At 31.2% G+C, this 18,644-nt stretch overlaps 1 protein-coding gene across 1 annotated transcript in view; it reads right to left on the bottom strand.

The window, feature by feature from the left end:
• MS3_00007857 (uncharacterized protein) overlaps positions 1 to 18,644 on the bottom strand; it is a 73,946-nt gene that overhangs the window by 49,973 nt on the left and 5,329 nt on the right. The window contains exons 3-4 of the mRNA XM_051216205.1: positions 15,870 to 18,045; positions 5,123 to 5,209 (exon numbers count right to left, since the gene is read on the bottom strand). Coding sequence (XP_051066771.1) covers positions 5,123 to 5,209; positions 15,870 to 18,045 — 2,263 coding nt within the window. The remainder of the gene's footprint in view (positions 1 to 5,122; positions 5,210 to 15,869; positions 18,046 to 18,644) is intronic.

Here is an 18,644-nt window from a genome sequence, read left to right as displayed (position 1 = left end):
TGGATAATTATTAGTTGGTAGAATTGTTTGTTGTTTTTATTTCATCTTCTAGCATTAACATTTATACTAACAAACATGTAAGTATTTAAGTTTGTAATTCATTTTACTAACTGATAGTATGGTTGCAGCAACAACAAAAAATTTGATGAAAAGTGATGAAGAATCGAACGTAGACAACTAAATGATAACGATAGTCAACAAAATAGGGAATTTATATAAACAAACAAATCTCCGTAATGTGTCGCTAAATAGCTAGTTGGCTGGGTAAAACATGATGTAGCTTAGTTAAATGTCAAACATCGATAAATATCCACAATATCTAACATCTGATCTTTAAAGATTAAACATCTACTCGTTAATATCGATTGTCGAAATCAAAGTCTAGATATGTGCATCTGTAACAGTATGAGCATCCATACCGTGAACTTTAGGAAATGTAATATAAGATACAACTGTAGTAAAATAACCTCTGAGCAGCTAGGTTCCCAAACCTGTAACGGACATCTTTCAGCCCGATTGTAATTTATGAGTTTGACTTTAAGAAGGATTGCTGTATAATCGAATTATGTCACACATCTTTCGATCACATATACATTGAAAGTATGTATCATTTGGTCAAATGATAAGATATGACATAGTTTTACTAAATGATTAATTCAAGCATTTCCAGACTTTTTTTCTTGACTATGAAGTTCATTATTCTAATGAGATTCACAATTAATCCTAAAATTGTTGTAGTTTATCCTATTTATATTAAATCTTTTCTCAGTAAAAGTTATGAAATAACGGTAAATCATAATGATTGAAGTAATATTATATTGTGTACGTAAACCTCAAACTATAGTTTTTAATGAGTCTCAACAGGTCAATCTGATGTGGAAGAAATCTTAAAAAATGTACAATTTGCATTAAATAAATGGAATTATATGTATTAAATATTTTAATGCCATCAGCGATAAAATAAAGTTTCTTGATAAATTTACTAAACTGCTATTTTTCCTTATCATGTTTCAGGCTTTGCAAACATATTTGCATTTTTTAAAATTGAATAATATCAGTATAGGGTTGTGCAGACAGTTGAGTTTTGATTGAGATCATAAGTGGATTAATGTTAGACCACAAAGGAAAAACCTAGAGGCACTGGACGGCCGTTCCGTCCTAGTATGAGACTCCTCAGCAGTGCACAACAACGAGCCCGCACGTGATATTCGAACCCACGACCTTCAGTTTCGTGCAAGAACGCTTAACCTCTAGACCACTTAGCCAGCACTCAACGATGTTAATGTCTATCTTCAATCAATCCACGATATTGTTTGACCATCATCCTTCACCAGTGAAGTTCAAGTATGTTTGATGTGAGGCAGTTAACCACTGAAGACAATGAAGGCCAGTCGCGCAATATCGTGAATTGAATAATTTCAAATAAAGGTCAAATTATTCTTTATTTTTTTTTTTAGGAATTTTATTCTCCTAACTATCGTTTGCTAAATTACTGTTCATCTGAAATCAAATGAAATTCTATTATTCTAACAGTATACTTTCACATCTACTAAAAATAGAACACACATAATGCTATCTACTTTATGTTTCCCTATTCATATTACTTTACAATTCATGTGATAATTCTCATTACGAATTTGAGATGTTTAAATAATTCATTTTGATTCTTATTTTTTCAATACATCAGGTGACAATGAATTTGCATATACTATATGGAACATATCTAAGTAGTATTAGATTTGGGAAGAAAGTATTGAGAAAACACTAACTGTATAAAAAATATTCTTGCCTAAAATCAATCTAAATTAAATTTAAGCATAAGTACAAAATAAAGAGGTTTTCTAGATCTATTGATATATACAAAAATGGGTCATATATACTATTTATCTATAACGCTATACGTTTGTATTATACATAATGACAAAATATTCTACTTATCTTAGTTATATAACAATTTTACATATTCAATATTATTTACCATCTGATAAAAAGAAAATAGGAGAAAGAAAAAGAGTTTAGTATGAAATTGACAATATTATTGTAAAAAGTACATTTTCACTGATACGATTTTCTAGATTATCTGACTATTTAAAGACTTTTTACCTTTAAATGAAATAAATTGACTTAATCCTTTTCAATATTATACATAATTTGAAATTAAGTTAATTTGATACGTTATTGATAATTAAGTAGACAAACGATACATCATTGTTTGAACAGTTAAACTTCTCAACTTAAATATGATAATTTGGTATTGATATAAGAGAAAAAGTTGAAAATTTGTTTTTCTTTTATTACAATAACAAAGCAGAGATAAGAATTTTTATTTGGTTAACAAATTAACTTCACTGGTTGAAATCATGAGTCAATTGAAGCTAGGCCACCATGGAAAACCTGGAAGCACTCCAAGGCCGTTTCGTCCTAGTATGGGACTCCTCAGCAGTGCGCATCGACGATCCCGCACCCCGCGAGATTCGAACCTAGGACCTATCAGTCTCGCGCCAGGAGCTTAACCAACTAGACCACTGAGCCGACATCCAACGGTGTTAATGTCTAACTTCAACCAATCCACGAAGTTGTGCCACCTTACACCATTGTAATCAGTGAGTTGATATCTCACAACAGACCTGGTTTAACTCCACTGGTAACGACTTCTCACTGGAACTCCAAGAGTGTCTCCTGAAGTCAGTCACTAGTGAGCAGGTGATTATTATTATCAGAATGGGTTTTGTGGAGATTTTTAGAAATTTCACTGGTTGGAATCATGGTGATCTAGCTTCAACTGACTCATGATTTCAGCCAGTGAAATTTCTAAAGATCTCCACAAAGCCCATTCTGACAAAATTAACTTTAGTTGAAATTACTAGTTTCAGTTGTTATTATTGTAATTTTGTATCAGAAATTTTCTTCGTAAGTAGATTTGAAACCTAGTTACAGGTAACATTAAATATTCAATACAATAAGCAACTTCATATACCAGTCAGTCAGTCAGCAACAGCGTAGAGCTTCGTACGTATGTACATCAATTCAAGTTGCCATACCATATTAGCACAGAGATGTAGTTGTCGATTCAAATCCCGTGGTGGTAGAGGCGACAAGAGTATAAGCAGTAATCGGAAAGACTAGGGTTAGAAGATGTTATTTAAAGAGTATAATCCAGTGAAATAAATTTGGAAAGAGACATGAAGAATTCAGAAGATTAAAATTTGGGAGAACACAAAGAGTGGATGCACTTGCGCCATTGCAAACGATTTCGAACCATGTCATTCAGGGTCACTAACCATCGGTCGCTATCATCTCGCGGTCCCCAACCAGGTAGTCTACACCTACCAACATGGCTCAATCCACTTGTCAGTGACTTCATAAATTTGTGCCATGCTGTAGTCTGGCCACCCCTAGCTTTCTTCCAACCTATTACTACACCATAAAACATCTCACTTCGGGGTAGTCGGTGGTTGGGCATACGTAACACATTTCCGAGCCATCTCAACTGATGAAGTTTCACTACTTCGTCGATTGATTTGCCATCCTTACCTAGTACTCGTTTCCTAACAACTGTATTACTTACTCGATGGTCTCAGGATATACGAGCAATGTTTCGAAAACACCTATGATCGAATACTAGTAACCTACGGATATCCTCTACTCTTACCGGCCACGTTTCACTGCCATAAAGTAGGACGGAACGAACTGTTGCGCAGTAAATCCGTCCTTCGGTTGGTAGATAGATATCTCACCTACGCTACAAATGACCCACGTTGGCAAAAGCTAGTCGATCCTCTTTATTCGTCCTGATATTACGTCACGCACCAGATCCCAGGCTGATGAGACTCCCAAGATTCTTTGATGAAAAGTTTAATTTCATGAACATAAAATTATGACAAAGTGATTTGTTCATATCAAAACCATAAAAAATATTTAAACAGTTGAGTTCACGAGTCGATCTAAGCTAGACCACCGCTGAAAACCTAGAAGCACTGGATGGCCGTTACACCCTAGTATTTTGGATGCGCACTTCTGAGGAGTCCCGTACTAAGACATCCAGTGCTATCAAGTTTTCAGTAGTGGTATAGTTTATATCGACTTATGAATTCAACTGCTAAAATTTATCAGTTAATTTATCTTAAAGTAAACAATTCATTAACAGCTGATGTTTAGTTTACTCTCTCATTGTTGGTATAAGTGACTGAAGTTGAAATTCACTGGCTTTAAACCATATTTGGGTTTCGTTAGCTTACAAAAACTTTCCATTCGTAAAACTACAAAGGAGACAGTCCACTCCAAAGTAATCTACTTTCTTCATTTACAATGATTTATATAATGTCAGAGTCACCTAAAGTGATGATTAGGAGGATTGTCCTAAAGACAGCTAAATAAATAAACTGATTATGATTATCACATGTTGAAAATCATCAATGTTTTGTTGATTCACATTCTCATGTTCATATTGATAAAGTTGACAGAATATCGAATAAATTAAACACTTATTTGTCATTAGATCGCACCTCAATATTACTGAATTTATAAGATCATATGAACGAGTTTTCATAAATAACTTAATTTGGTTTCAGACAAAGAAAACTTGCGTGGTATTTAATTATAAGCCATGTAACATTACTTAATTGATCGTTTTTACTTTAGGAAAACTTTAATTTTTTTGGTTATTCAAGGCTAGTGAAATGCCCACAAACACTACGCATAAAATACAGTTTAAATTAATGCTTGCTTGTTTATTTACGTCATTTCAACTCTAAATTCAGTTTACACAGGGCAAACCGTTTTCTATATAGTTGAACCATAATCAAGTTTTCGTATATAAAAAGTAGGATTGGGAAAAAAGAAAATCATTGTTCATCTTAGCACTTGGCAGTGTTTGAAGTAAAGTAGCTGATTTTACCCAGAAACGTTTCAATTTTCTTTTTACACATAAAGACTTTTATACTTCTGATCAGATATAATTATTTGCTCGTAAACCGAGAAGACTATTTTAGTCTGAGAAATAGATTTTTCATCAATCAGCTTTAATAGCAGTTATAAATCAACTTGATTTAAATTAAATTAAATACTGTCTTGGTATATATTTAGTATAGGAATACGGAATTTTATAAATATAGACACATACCTTCATACCAGTTTCGCCAAATAGCATATTCTTTACACTTCAGTGCTTGCTTTCTAAGCACTGGTAGTAAACCAGTAGGAAAGAAATCTAATATGAAAGCAAAAAAAATTTAAAAAATGTTGATAGACATCAAGAGGTCAACAGACAAAAAATGGATGCATTTTCTATATATTACGGCCAGATTTAATACATTACCTTTCCTCTATGTGAAGAGTATTAATTGAAAGAAACAAAGGACAGTGAGGTCAGCATATCATTCTTTGGAACCTAAGCTTACGTAAAAGAGACGGAAGGTGGTTAATAAGCGGATTCAGGATGAGATTTGTGTCCCCTTTCAAACTTATCGAATAGATTTTTCTGAATCCTAATGTTGACGTTCACTACGGGATTTGAACCTAGTGTCTTTTGCTTCAAACGCCTAAAGAGTTATCTCATTAGCTACTGAGTCCTCAGGTATTGGATTATGATTCCATAGTGGATATCAACTCTGAGATACAGGTATTTCTCCAAATGAAAAAAAGTGCGACCTCGAAGCCACTGCCATACGTGATCCATATATTTTACAAAATATTGTGACATAATATCTATATTGAGGCAATCCACACAGGATGTAAATCTGCGAACAAAGATTCAAATTTATTCTCTAATATCAACAACAGGTTGAATTACAAGTATCTAAGTTCATAATTATTTAGATAATTTACTAATAAAGGGTTATCTATTTTGCTTTGCGATACAGCTTATCTGAGTGACAGCGATACTGTGTGGACAGAAGTTAATGAACAGGTGCTAAAAACTGTGATGTACTAGTTCAGTCCTAAATGCTTCGATCACTAAGCTAAGGATTCTTGTTTCATGCAATTACTGATAAATTTCTCCATTTATCTCCGTGAGAAAATGATTTCAGTAGAATAATTAGATCATTTTATAATAGTTCTTATCTGCTTTTGACAAGTAATTTTTTTTAATTAAGATGTTTCAGAAATATCTCAATATATTACCCTTTATTCAGTCAAAATGAGTTTTTTGGTTATATGAATAAGCAATAACGTTGTATAGTACAAACTTCCTTAAAATATTTGAGAATCTTATTCAACAAAAACAAGGGTATTGTGAAATTTAGAATAAGAGATCAATGAAGAGAATAAATAAGTGGTAATTAGCTGAGTTTAGTTAACTGGATATATTATTTTAGTGTGAACTAATAAGTATTTTCAAAAGATATGAAAGGCGTTGTTAGGAAAGATAGTCGGTTGTTTAATTGCAACGAGAAATGAGGAGTTAGGTTATTTTATTCATTCATTCTTTTTCATGTATCCTACGTTTGCCAGTAACCTAGCAACTTTGTTATTATAAATATTCTTTCTATTTCCAGGATTTCGAAACAAAGACAAGCAGCCCAAAACAAATTTTTCAGTCCTTTGAATATATATATATATATATATATATATATATATATATATATAACCCATTATTCAGGAATCAATAGATACATCGAAAACACAAGGTCTATCGGCCCATACACAAAAGGACAGGCAATTACACTGTCGGAAGACAACCGAAGAAGACAGGTGATGTGAATATAAAGATAAATGAAGACAACAAAGCCTAAGATTATAAGCAACCGCAAACCACTAGGAAAAACCGATTCATTACTCGCGAAATAAGTAAGAGGCTCACTTTCATATGACAAGGGCTCTGGTGGTGTTCAGAACGACAAGGAATGCTCCGCAATGAAACCATCTAGTTCAGTGAACTAAACAACATCAAAACTTCTGTAGTGTGATTTCCTTCTTTCTGATTTGAAATATCGTCTTTAGATCTGAAATTACCTGACCTCTCACGGGGAGTCATATCAGCCTTGGTAGTTCAACCACTGAAAAAATCACCATGAATATAAGACTTCAGTCTGTTCATTGAGGACTATTCATAAAATTATATAAAACCGTCTTTCGTACCAAAAATTCGCTAATTCTTCGCATTAATCTTGATCCTGAGGTTAACTCCACAACATAATTTTTTTTAGAACTAACTGTTTATTTTAAACTTTGATTCCCATTTTATTATTTTCTTCCCAAAGTTTCGTAAATTCATATGTAGACATAATGATATGAATTGTGGTAAATTGGAACAAATAAACAACTGTGTTAATTACTACATTGTTTACGGATACCTGTTTAAGATCCCTGTTGCATGACTTCAGTAAATTATCTGAAACATAATTGGAATGTAAAATTGCGTGAAACAGTCAATATGGCTCAAAGTTCTAAAGGCTTAAATAACTACTCTCAAGTGCTGTCTCAACTACACCCGTATTCAAAATTCAGCCTTGTTTCAAATTACTACTCTTACTAATTAAATGAAGTATACGTTTGTGGTTTCTCAGAAGGATAAAACACATCTTCTTTACTAATATAAGAACTTAATAACACAATGTGATAATTAATTTCTTTCTCAAGCCATTTGTACTTTTAGTAAAATTTCAAGACATTCAGATATCTTCTTACGATTATGTCTGGTGTATTTGTTTAATAAAAAATTACCTGACTATCTTTATATCGATGAGTTTTTCTCCGTAATAGCAAATAGATATCGTAAAGTATCTTGATGAACTGTTTCCCATCCCAATTTCTTATAACAAAATAACTCCATAAGTAAAGTTGATAACAGCTTTGTAATTCAAATCTACAGTATTTGGTGGCTCAGTATCTGACACCAGTAATATAGTATGATTGATTGTTATCGAAATACACATGTCGGCTATCCTTATACATAATTAACGATCTAATCCGAGTTAGTGAATGATGGAGTTAAATAAGCCAAATATGAGAATGGATTTTGAATATATATCTTTCATTCACTCATTGATTTGAACAGGCAACCAGGGAGATGAAACGAAAAGGGAAGAGTGAAGCAGATTGGAGAAGGCGTGTGAGCCAACTCGATTTAATCAAGCGTGAATCGATATTTATGGTCAGACGAAAGTAAGTTGCAGAAATGTGATCACAGTTTTGTAATGTCACTTAAAATTGAATAATTGGATTGTTTATTGAGTAAGTAAACAAATATCACTGACATGTGTCAAAATTTCGATATATTCTTACGATAACGAAACTGTGACTTATGAATCCAATCAAACTTTGAACAAAACATTAATTCACCGATGCAACTGATTGTGGATTGCGTTATCCTGGTACCTGGCGGAGGTTGAACAATGTACACCACTACATTTGGACATAGAATTTCAGTTATATGATACTCGTTGCAAGATCTTAACGACCTGGTTCTCTTACATAGAGAGTCAATGGCCACAGCTTATAAGTCCCAAACCAGGAGAATGTAACTCTCTAGTCCAACCTAATTTACGGAGGTTATCTTGCTAATATCAATTCATTATGGTAGGTCGTTTTGGAATTCTTATAGTGTTACACTTTATATATATATATAACTTCCTAACATGTTAGATTTCAAATACTCTTAAATTTTCAGTAAACTGACAATTGGACTGTTTCTGTAGTATTTAAAAATCATTATACACAGCCAAACTTCTGCCTACTACCCTCTGGTTTTCACTGGTATTACCCTAACATTCTTTAGCTCTGTACAGAGTACATATCCCATGCAACATACATTTTATTAGAATTTATTAGTTTGAAGATAATAAAAATAATACGGAAATAAAACAGTAAATCACGACATTCAATCAACCACGAAATCACCCTAAAAACCCGTTATAATCTAAGTTTTAAATGTTTGTCCAAAAACAAATTTTTAAAAAAATAATTTTAAAACGTTCTAAAACTAATAACCTGATGATTTTTGAATGAGCACTTATGTAAAGAAAAAATATATGCTCTGTCTAAACTAGTTTTTACTCAAATGTTTCCATAGTAATTAAAATTTATCATTTATAAAATTAATAAATAAATAAAACATAAACATGTTTTGATCGTCAGTATTTAAGCTTCATGAATGTTCGTTAAATAGAGATATCTATGAATGTATGATTCAAGTTGAAAAACTGAATTTGTTATTCATTAAATTATAAATTCTATCGTGATATACTAGTAATATGAAGTTAATATTCATCACAATGAGATAGCAGATGGTGAGTAATTTAAAAACTATTAAACTTTTTAGGGATCATAGTAAGATCATCCTCTTACTTGAAGCACATTAGTAAGATAATAAAAAGGGTTAAATTTGCTATATCACAAAGTGTATGCATCACATATATAAATATTGTATTATTTTATTAAAGTGCACGCATAAAAGTATAAAAATATTGGTAATTGTATGTAACTATTCAACTATTAATGTGTAAATGTGATTTTTAGTGTCAAATACTGTAATACAACATATTGCAATTAAACATTGTCATCACATAAATTGTAAACAATCCTAATGGCAAGAAGAATTTATTTCTTTGATCCTTCTGTGTTGGATAACTGGGAAATTTCTATAAATAAACTTACATACCCTAAGAATAAAACAAGTTACGTATCAAGAAGTTCTCATTAATGACTTCAGTTTACGAATAAACGAATAGAGAACACAATATATGTATTATCAGATGAGTTAAAACACTGATCGAGAATTCTCAATAATTCATACAATTGACCATAAAGACCGTAACACAGCTGTTTACCGGTAAGTAACAGATGAGTCTATATAATCGAATTCATTGTAGATTCAACAACATTCTAAAGGGTCCTAAAGTTATGTTGGTAAATTTCACACTAATGAAAACAAATTTTGAGAGTACATTTCCATAAATATCAACATTCAGCTGACTAGTTTCAAATCGGACAAAACGCGTATTATTGATTCAGTGGTCAGAAATCATCAAATTCCGTAAACTTTTCCCTATTATTAAGCTTAATTAAGCAAGAACAATAAACGTAGCAGAATAACATGAATTTTCGATATTATGATATAGGTATCTAAGCTGATTTTTAAATATTAACACTATTATGTTTAGGATGTTAGCAGCTGACAAGAAACTGCAAAACAAAATGAATTCACGTTATTCTGCAGCATATATTGTTTATGCTTAAGTCAATCTTGCTTAACAATTCTTATGTCTTTACAGTACAGGTTAGATAATTCGTACAGTATGAACATATGCCTAAAGAGACTGAACAACCGTAATCCTTAAAATCGAAAAAAGAGGAGATTTAAATTTAGTTTATACAAAAAACATTACCAGTTAGTCAGTTAGCTACAACGTAGGACCAGGCACATATATGCATTGGTCCAAGTTGCCATACCTCATTACCACAACAAGATGAACACCGGAATTATAAAAGTAGTTAATTCAGACGTGGTAATATATAAAAGAAATATTGCATACCTCTTTCAAGTTGTAACTGAACTTTAACAAAAAATATTAAGATTATTCTAATAAACACTTTGATTTGATCACGATGACAATTAATAACCAATAATGTGCAAAATTACAGAATCAATCCGATTTTTTTTATAAAAAGAATACTTCACTTAGAACAGATTAAATTGAGGATAATAACAGTGAAAATTAGCGGAAATAATTACAAAGAAAATAGTCACGATGATGATCATAATAACAATAGCAAGAATAACACGTGATAATAATACTAACCTTGTTAAAAGATTATATACATATTTATTGAATGAAAAATTCTTTGCCTAAAATAAACAAGAAAATATTGAACTATTTTCATTAACCTACTTTCTACTTCTCTTCTATACTTCATATTACCGTGAATATTATGTTAGTTTAATGATGAAAATCATTGGGTTAATGCTGAAATCAATTAACTAATGTTTTTCTCTTTTTCTCGTACAATTTAAAATTATGATGTTTTTATGTTACTGACTGAAATAAGTAGTAATTTAGAAAAATAGATAAATGAATTAAAAAACAAATAAATTAAACAATAACTATTTCTTTTTTCGTTATCTAAATACTAATCAGCATGAATTCAAGACTATAATCAAAGATATGGATAATGTATTCTCATAATAGGATTATATGAGCTAGGGAAATATTTCAAAAGTAAGGCATACTAGATATACATTCTGTACAAGTGTGCAGTTATTTACTTGAGATTTGAAATTATAATCATGTCTTGTGAGAATTATCACAAAATAAAATTTACGTAAATTTTAACATCGTCGTATTAGGTAATAATGAACTATATAACCCAGTTCAGATTGATTGATTTCTACGGTAAACAGTTACTAATTAAATTTACAAATAAAACTGAAATTCGGAGACTTGATAAGTACGTTTGCTGAAAAAGATATGTGAGTTAACAAATGACTTCCATTTGAAGCATTACTGTATGGTGTTATATAACGTAATTTGGATAAAAGTTTAATTTTTTTGCCATTCCATGATAAGTTATTTGTCCCTTTGAAACAAAGACTGTGTATTACAAAGTACAATAATTTTTAAACAATGAATGAGTTATTAAGATCATTTTTAGTAATCTTTATATCCGCCTAAGAAAAACAACCTGTACATAGCTAACTGATTTCCGCACGACTTTCTATATTGAACGGTCGGTCAATGATGATTCTTTCTTATATTCTGAAATTTAGTAGATAGAATTGAGCTTCTGGCTTTAGTCTGAATTTGAAATTACTATCACAAATGAACTTTTAACCAAGAATTAGGTCAAGGTGAGTGACAATCAAAATAAATGTGCAAACAATGACAGCACAAACGGTAAAATTAGCCAGTCAAATTCATTTTCGACAGAACAAGCTGTCGAAAATCCCGAGGTTTGGCCCAAAGATACTTCTTATAATTATAATAAAAAGATATATGATTATGGCACTAAGTTCAGACCACGCAAATTTATAAAAAAGTAACACTCATTGTTGAATCACTTGATACAGTCCAAAAGTTCACATTTTACAGAAGTTGAATTATTATCCAGCCTAATATCCCTATAATATGACACCCTAGTAGCTGTAAAATTGAAATGATACTTATTGAAAGGAGAAGAAAGGTGAATTGTGGATTATATTAAACATATTTATGTTACTGCAGTTTGGAATTAAATGGGAGAGTTGATGAATGTACAAAGTTGATCAAGTGGTTAAATGAGGGATTATATTACTGTTCATGTTTATACATGAGTTTAAAAGCATCCAGTCAAAGAACTTTCTACAACTGAGGAAAATGTACCAATAGTAGTAAATAATATCTATTAAGAACAATAAACTATTAACGGGACCTAAATATGTGAATACGCATTGGCACTGAAGTCTCTGTCTTTACCTACTTGTGAACCTAGATCATAAGGATCTTTAGGAAAAGTATCCGAGATATTTAAATTTATGTGCTACATCTACCAATTACCGAGTTGCGTATTCATATAGCAAGATTGGTAGCTCGACTTATTTTAATCCAACAAAATATTGTATTCTACCAACCCAATCTGTTTCCGAGATAATTTAATTTACACATATTCAATTGTAAATAAACAACCAGATATTTCAACAATTCGACTTTTTTAGCGCTAAATTAGAACTTCTTTATTCATAATTCTTTGATGTTTCATTCAATTACGTCATTCTTTAAACTACAAGATATATTCAGGTGGACTGTGATCAGAAATACCTTTTTGATTATTCCCTTGTTTGCCTATCTTAAATCATTCTGTTGCAAGATTTTGAAAATTAAAACTAAATGTAATATGCATTCGCTTATTTTACCAATACTCAACTGTCTATCTAACATCCATATCACTCTCCGTCACAAAAAAACAAAACAAAAAACGCTTATAGAAATACAGACACGTATGAAAATTTCTGGGAAATAAACAATCTACAGTAAGTGATTCATCACTTAAAATCGAAATACAGTTTTCTTTAAAAAACATTTTTGAAAAGGAAAGTTAAACATTCACTACGTTAGTGTTTTCTATGTTTAATCGATTAACAATATCTTAATACTGTCTCGAATCATCAAACCGCTAGTTTCTCTAAGAATTAACACGTGTAATATAACCAGGATATATTAAAGTGAAATTCACTGTCTTGAAAAAAACATTTCAGTCAAATAATTACATGTTGTTCGATAAAGTTTCAATTAATTTGGAAAAGGCTGAAAACGTGAGACAATGAAGTCGTTTAGTTTTGACTCTTGGAAAATTTCCATCACATTATTAACGCTGATTAAATTTGAATGGTACATCTTATCCTGTCACTAATATTCAAGGTTACTTATTGGTCATTTTTTTGGTATATATGTCGCATATGTTGCCCGACTTAATATAACCTTTCTGTTGCAAATTTCAATATTTTTGGATCCCTACTACTAGTAGTAGGATTAAGATACGTCCATTAGAAGAGTCACAAACAGGACAAAACGAGTGTTCCAAATTCAACTCTTACACTCAATCCAAATATATCAAAACCCGTGTTTGCTTTAGTTAACAGGAAAGTGTTATTGTTTACTTTTGTTTCGCATTTTTAGTTGCATTCTCATAGTTAACAGATGATTCATCTAATCTGTACGAAAAAAATATTCTACTGTGCCCTTAGCACATGAAAATACTTGTCTAATTAAATAGATTTTGTATATTAATCTGTAATAAAACCATCTTACAAGAGAAATAATTACTTAAAGTTAATTACTGAGTTAAAACGTAATATCTAAATTAAGATGTTAAATTTAAATGCCTTCTATTAAACTATATTTCCTCCTTGAAAGCGTTTATTTTAAGTCAATATAAAAGAAAATAACCTGTATCTTAAAGTTAACTGACAGATGAAAAGTTAATAAATAATTTTGAAAGCAATAAGGTATCCGAATCTACAATAAAAACAGTTGTCCACATTATTCTGTATTTCAGTGATTAACCGCTTAATATTAGTTTGCATAGAAAGTTATTTTTAACTTATATAAAACCTCGATAAAACTACCTAAATTAACAAAATTTAATAGATTACATTCAGTGGAATTAAAGTTTTTTATGCGTATCTAAGCTTAGTTCGGAGATATATTCTCTTAAATAAATCTTAAAAAATAAAACAATTTTTGTTCACAGGTTGTAGTGTTGATTGTTTTGTGTTAAACGTGAAGTATGTCTATTCTGTAATAAAAAGTTACATGACTTCAATTTTGTCTAAATGTATAAGTGATAAAACCGTGAATTTATTGTTTTTTAATGTACTTAAAAGTAATTATTAGGTTACTAAGTGTAGGACAGAAATTAATCAACTTTATTAATACAATACTACTTCACACAACTTGATACATGAAAATGAATGAAGAAAGAATATACAGACAATCGTTTTCATTACTAAATGGTTGAAGAATGTAATAATCGTTTATAACATTTCCTCTTTAATACTATTGTCATTATCGATAAATTTGAAGAATTCTTTAGATAATTAACATTAGATATTTAACTGAGAAAGCATGTATCAGTTTACAGACTCAACTTTAAGAAACTTAGTGTTACAGATTAATCATAGTAACTAAATGCCTAAAACTTATTAGATGAAACGAAACATGAATATGCATTGCAAAAGTGAACCACTACTGAATGTATAAAATATAAATCTTTGTTTATTTAGCTAACTAATCCTAAAAAATGATGTTTTCATTAAAACAGCTGATATTCAATCAAATCCGTAACAGCCTCTAAGCATTTCTAGTTTTCCGGCCGAATTCTGTACGGCTTGTACCAATCTGGGCTATCTTTGGCGCTTTCGTTATGTTAGTCTGGCTGTAAAAGGTCGGATCTACCACGCGAGCAGTTGTGCTCTATGCTTGTGAAACCTGGCCTCTCCAAGTTGATGTTAGACGACTCTTTGTTTGATCATCGTTGTCTCTGAAGGAGTCCTGACATCCAGTGGCAACGCCATGTTTGTAATTCAAAGGTTCGTCATCGCGTGTTCGGGCACAGCGACGACAAGTCAATTGGTGTCACTATCTTGAGACACTGACCTCGGTGGCTTGAACATGTCCTACGAATGTCGTCTTAGCGAGTTCCACATCGTGCATTATTTGCCAACTCTGGGACGGGTTGGAAAAAGCGGACAGGCAATCGGCGTATGACATGGTGTCGTGTTATGAAAGGAAGCTGTACTCAAAATCAAAATGACTAATAAACCTTTGTTCAATTTTTTATCACATAATGGTCTTGGCCAGAAAAGTGTTGAAAACTAGGAATTACCAGACAGTTGTTTAGTCCTTGGACAAGACTCCTCAGCTCTGGGTATTAGCAACCTCACCAAGAATCCAACCCAGGATCTTCAAGTCTCGCAATAAGCGCTTAACCTCTAAACCACTGTCTAGGTAAGTAAAGGCTGACATTTCTAACTGGGATCGATTCGTAACACTGATCAACCATCTTTAAATGCCTTTGATGGAGAACTGTTTCAAATCCAACATTATTGAACTCCTTATTATCTGGTCAATTTTGATTAAACCAAGTTAAGCAAATATTGATTTATTTGTTATAATGACACTACTTCAGATTTAGTGATTTATCAGGACATATTACTGCCAACAACCGCACATAATTTCTATTTTCTGTCAGTCAGTATGAAGAACGTGTTTGTTGAAACGAATCCACAAGAATGATTTTAGGTGAATTAAAGAAATTATTACATAATAGTAATGAAATATTAGTTCACTATTAAATCTTATCTAAGGTTCTATATGGTTACGAATAACAGAAAATTAGTAGTAGTAATAATAGTAGTAAAAGTAATTGATTAACCAAAATCATTTGAAAATTACCTGATGTGATCGTCAATTGACAAATATTATTTCCCAATCTTAAAAGTTCCACTGATGGCATAGTTAAAGTAGATTTGCACAATTTAGGTTCATTTACAGTTATATTATTACTGTTACCGTTCCTCTGTTTAATAATCGTGCTCGATGTGGATAGGAATAAGCTTGTTAGCGTATTCTCTGAATACTTCCATGTCATCTCCAAATACCGACCTATAATTTGATGTCGTGTACTAACTTCACGATGATCACTCCACTGTACACCTTTTTTAGAATTAACTCTATGTTTACTTTGTTCCTTTTCCTTATCACTAGTGATACTACTACTTTCAGTTGCAGTATAAATAGTAGAATCATTCTTGTCTTTTTTGTAATTATGATCGTCTGATTTTGTTTGATTATCCGATCGTAATTTAGTAAAATCAGTACCAAGTGTATGATTACTGATTGATGAATAAGGTGAAACAGCTGATCCAGTGGCCACATATCGATCTAATGTGCTAGAACGATGCAACGCATCCTGATAACGTGAAATATAGTTAGGTAAAATGTTAGTTCTATGATGAATATCTGTTTTTCGAGGTGTTTTAGAAACTATCTCTTTTGTCTCTGTCATATTTGGATGATTTGTTGAAGTAGCACGCACTAACACACCATGTTTACCTTCAACACTTACAGCATGTGATATAGATGAAGACGGCAAGGAGGTAGGAGAGGAGATAGAACAGGGATCCAAATTATTGGTGTTACTAAAAGTTTTTAATCGTTGTTCGGCTTCGACTTGTCTTATTTGTGCTGTAGCGGCAGCTGATGTATACACAAGTTGTAATTTCTGTACTTGATATAATAGATCAGTTGATTGAGATAGTATATCTAAGAAATTTGATATAAATTCATATTCATTTCGAAGATAGTCTGAAGCTAACAAACCGTGATTATCTTGAATGAATTTCTGAAATTCTTGTTGTAATAAATTTTTGTTTGATAAATTATGATTATAATCGATAGTAGTATGATTGTTATCAGGTTCACTAAAGAACAGTTTTGGAAACTTATATATGTGTAAATAGATTAGATGAGCAAGACGCAAGGAACGTTGTTTAGCGAAGAGTGAAAATAAACATCCAACAGATATCGAAAATACAACATCAACAGGATCATTTAATAAGTTATATGAAATAAGTTGTGATAATGGTTTAAAAGTACTACTAATACTAGTAGTATCGGTAGTTGGTGATAAAATTTGAGCAGAATGAAATATATTTTCGTCGTTACATATTAATTTATACAAATGTGTGTTACGATATATTTGAAATGTATTATGTAAATGCCCTCGTAAAATATTTAACTCTTCAATACCACGTGTCATTTCCCATAGTTCATCATGTGTAAAACGTGATAATTCCATATAACCTAATAATGATACACCAGAATAGATTAAATATTGAGCAGAATTAATAATAGCTAATGTTAGTAATTTACTGTACATGGAATTAATTCTATATGCATCTAAAAAGATTTTTGTTAAAATTGTATCACAGTTATTTGAAGCATTAATTTGATTTAAACGATATTGCATATTTCGTTGTTCATTAGCTAAACGTTTCATCTGTGTCCAACATTGTCTTAAACTTTCGCACAAAATTCTAAGTTCACCTAATTGTGAGGAATAATCATAATGTGTTGTTGTATAACCGGTAATAGGTGTGTCATTACTATTATCATCAATATCATCATCTCCACTTTCATCATTAAAATGTAATAATGTAGTTAATAAAAACTCATGATAATCATTTAATATATTACAAGAATTTTTCTCATAAAGAGCTTGAAAAGAATAAATATTATTGCTTGATATAGAAAATTTTGATAAAATACAGTCTAATAGATTGGTTTCTTTAATGAGAACAGTTTCTGAATGAGCCAGTAATGCAAGCAAACCTAAACTTAACTCTTTTACAGTATTGTTCAGTGTATCGAGATGTACAACGTTCAATAGTTTTAAATAGAAACGATGCAAATAAGTTAAGTGGTTTAAATCATCTGCTTTACTTCTGGAAGTATTGGAAGAAGTATGTACACATATAATGGGGTCGTTAATTGTTGATGAGTTGATATGTTCATCCAATGCTGATGATGGTTGGTTTTTATTGTTGTCATATTTATCTGTATTAAGTATCTGTAATAGAAGTTAAAATACAAAACTGAATTAAGTGAAAAACCTATCATTGATACGATATGGAGTTATAAGCACAAAATGTACAAGCGCACTAAGTTCTCGTCAATCTACATTTTGAGATATCTTAATAAATATACCACAAAGTGAAAACGCAGTGGTGAACAACTTCAATGAGTTTCTATGCTCAAAGGTTTTTTAGTTTGCTTCACACTTACAACTTGTAAGTCAAGCGAGATGTTATTGACTGTTTGTATTTAGCTCTACGTAAATAAATTCTCATGTATTCACAATTGACAGGGCCAAAAATCACCGACGACTATGTTTATACAAATATGTTAGGTGTGTTAGATTACAGGCAGTTTCATTAATCAGAACTTCACATATATTTAGGCCGTACAACATGTTTAATCATTTCTTACAAGCATAATTTGAAATGTTTGAAAAATAATGTATCTCTTGTTAAATTAAGAAATTTGAAGTTTTTTACCTAAGCTATATGCTAGTTATGCGTGAAGAAACAAAATAATCTCGAAACAAGATAAGGACGTTTCAGAAGTTGTGAAGTCCTGTTTATCAATAATTTTACTTGTGGCAGTCTA

Source organism: Schistosoma haematobium, chromosome 4, assembly GCF_000699445.3.
Source record: "Schistosoma haematobium chromosome 4, whole genome shotgun sequence".
Taxonomy (NCBI): Eukaryota; Metazoa; Platyhelminthes; class Trematoda; order Strigeidida; family Schistosomatidae; genus Schistosoma; species Schistosoma haematobium.
This window is presented reverse-complemented; position numbering and strand designations above follow the sequence as displayed.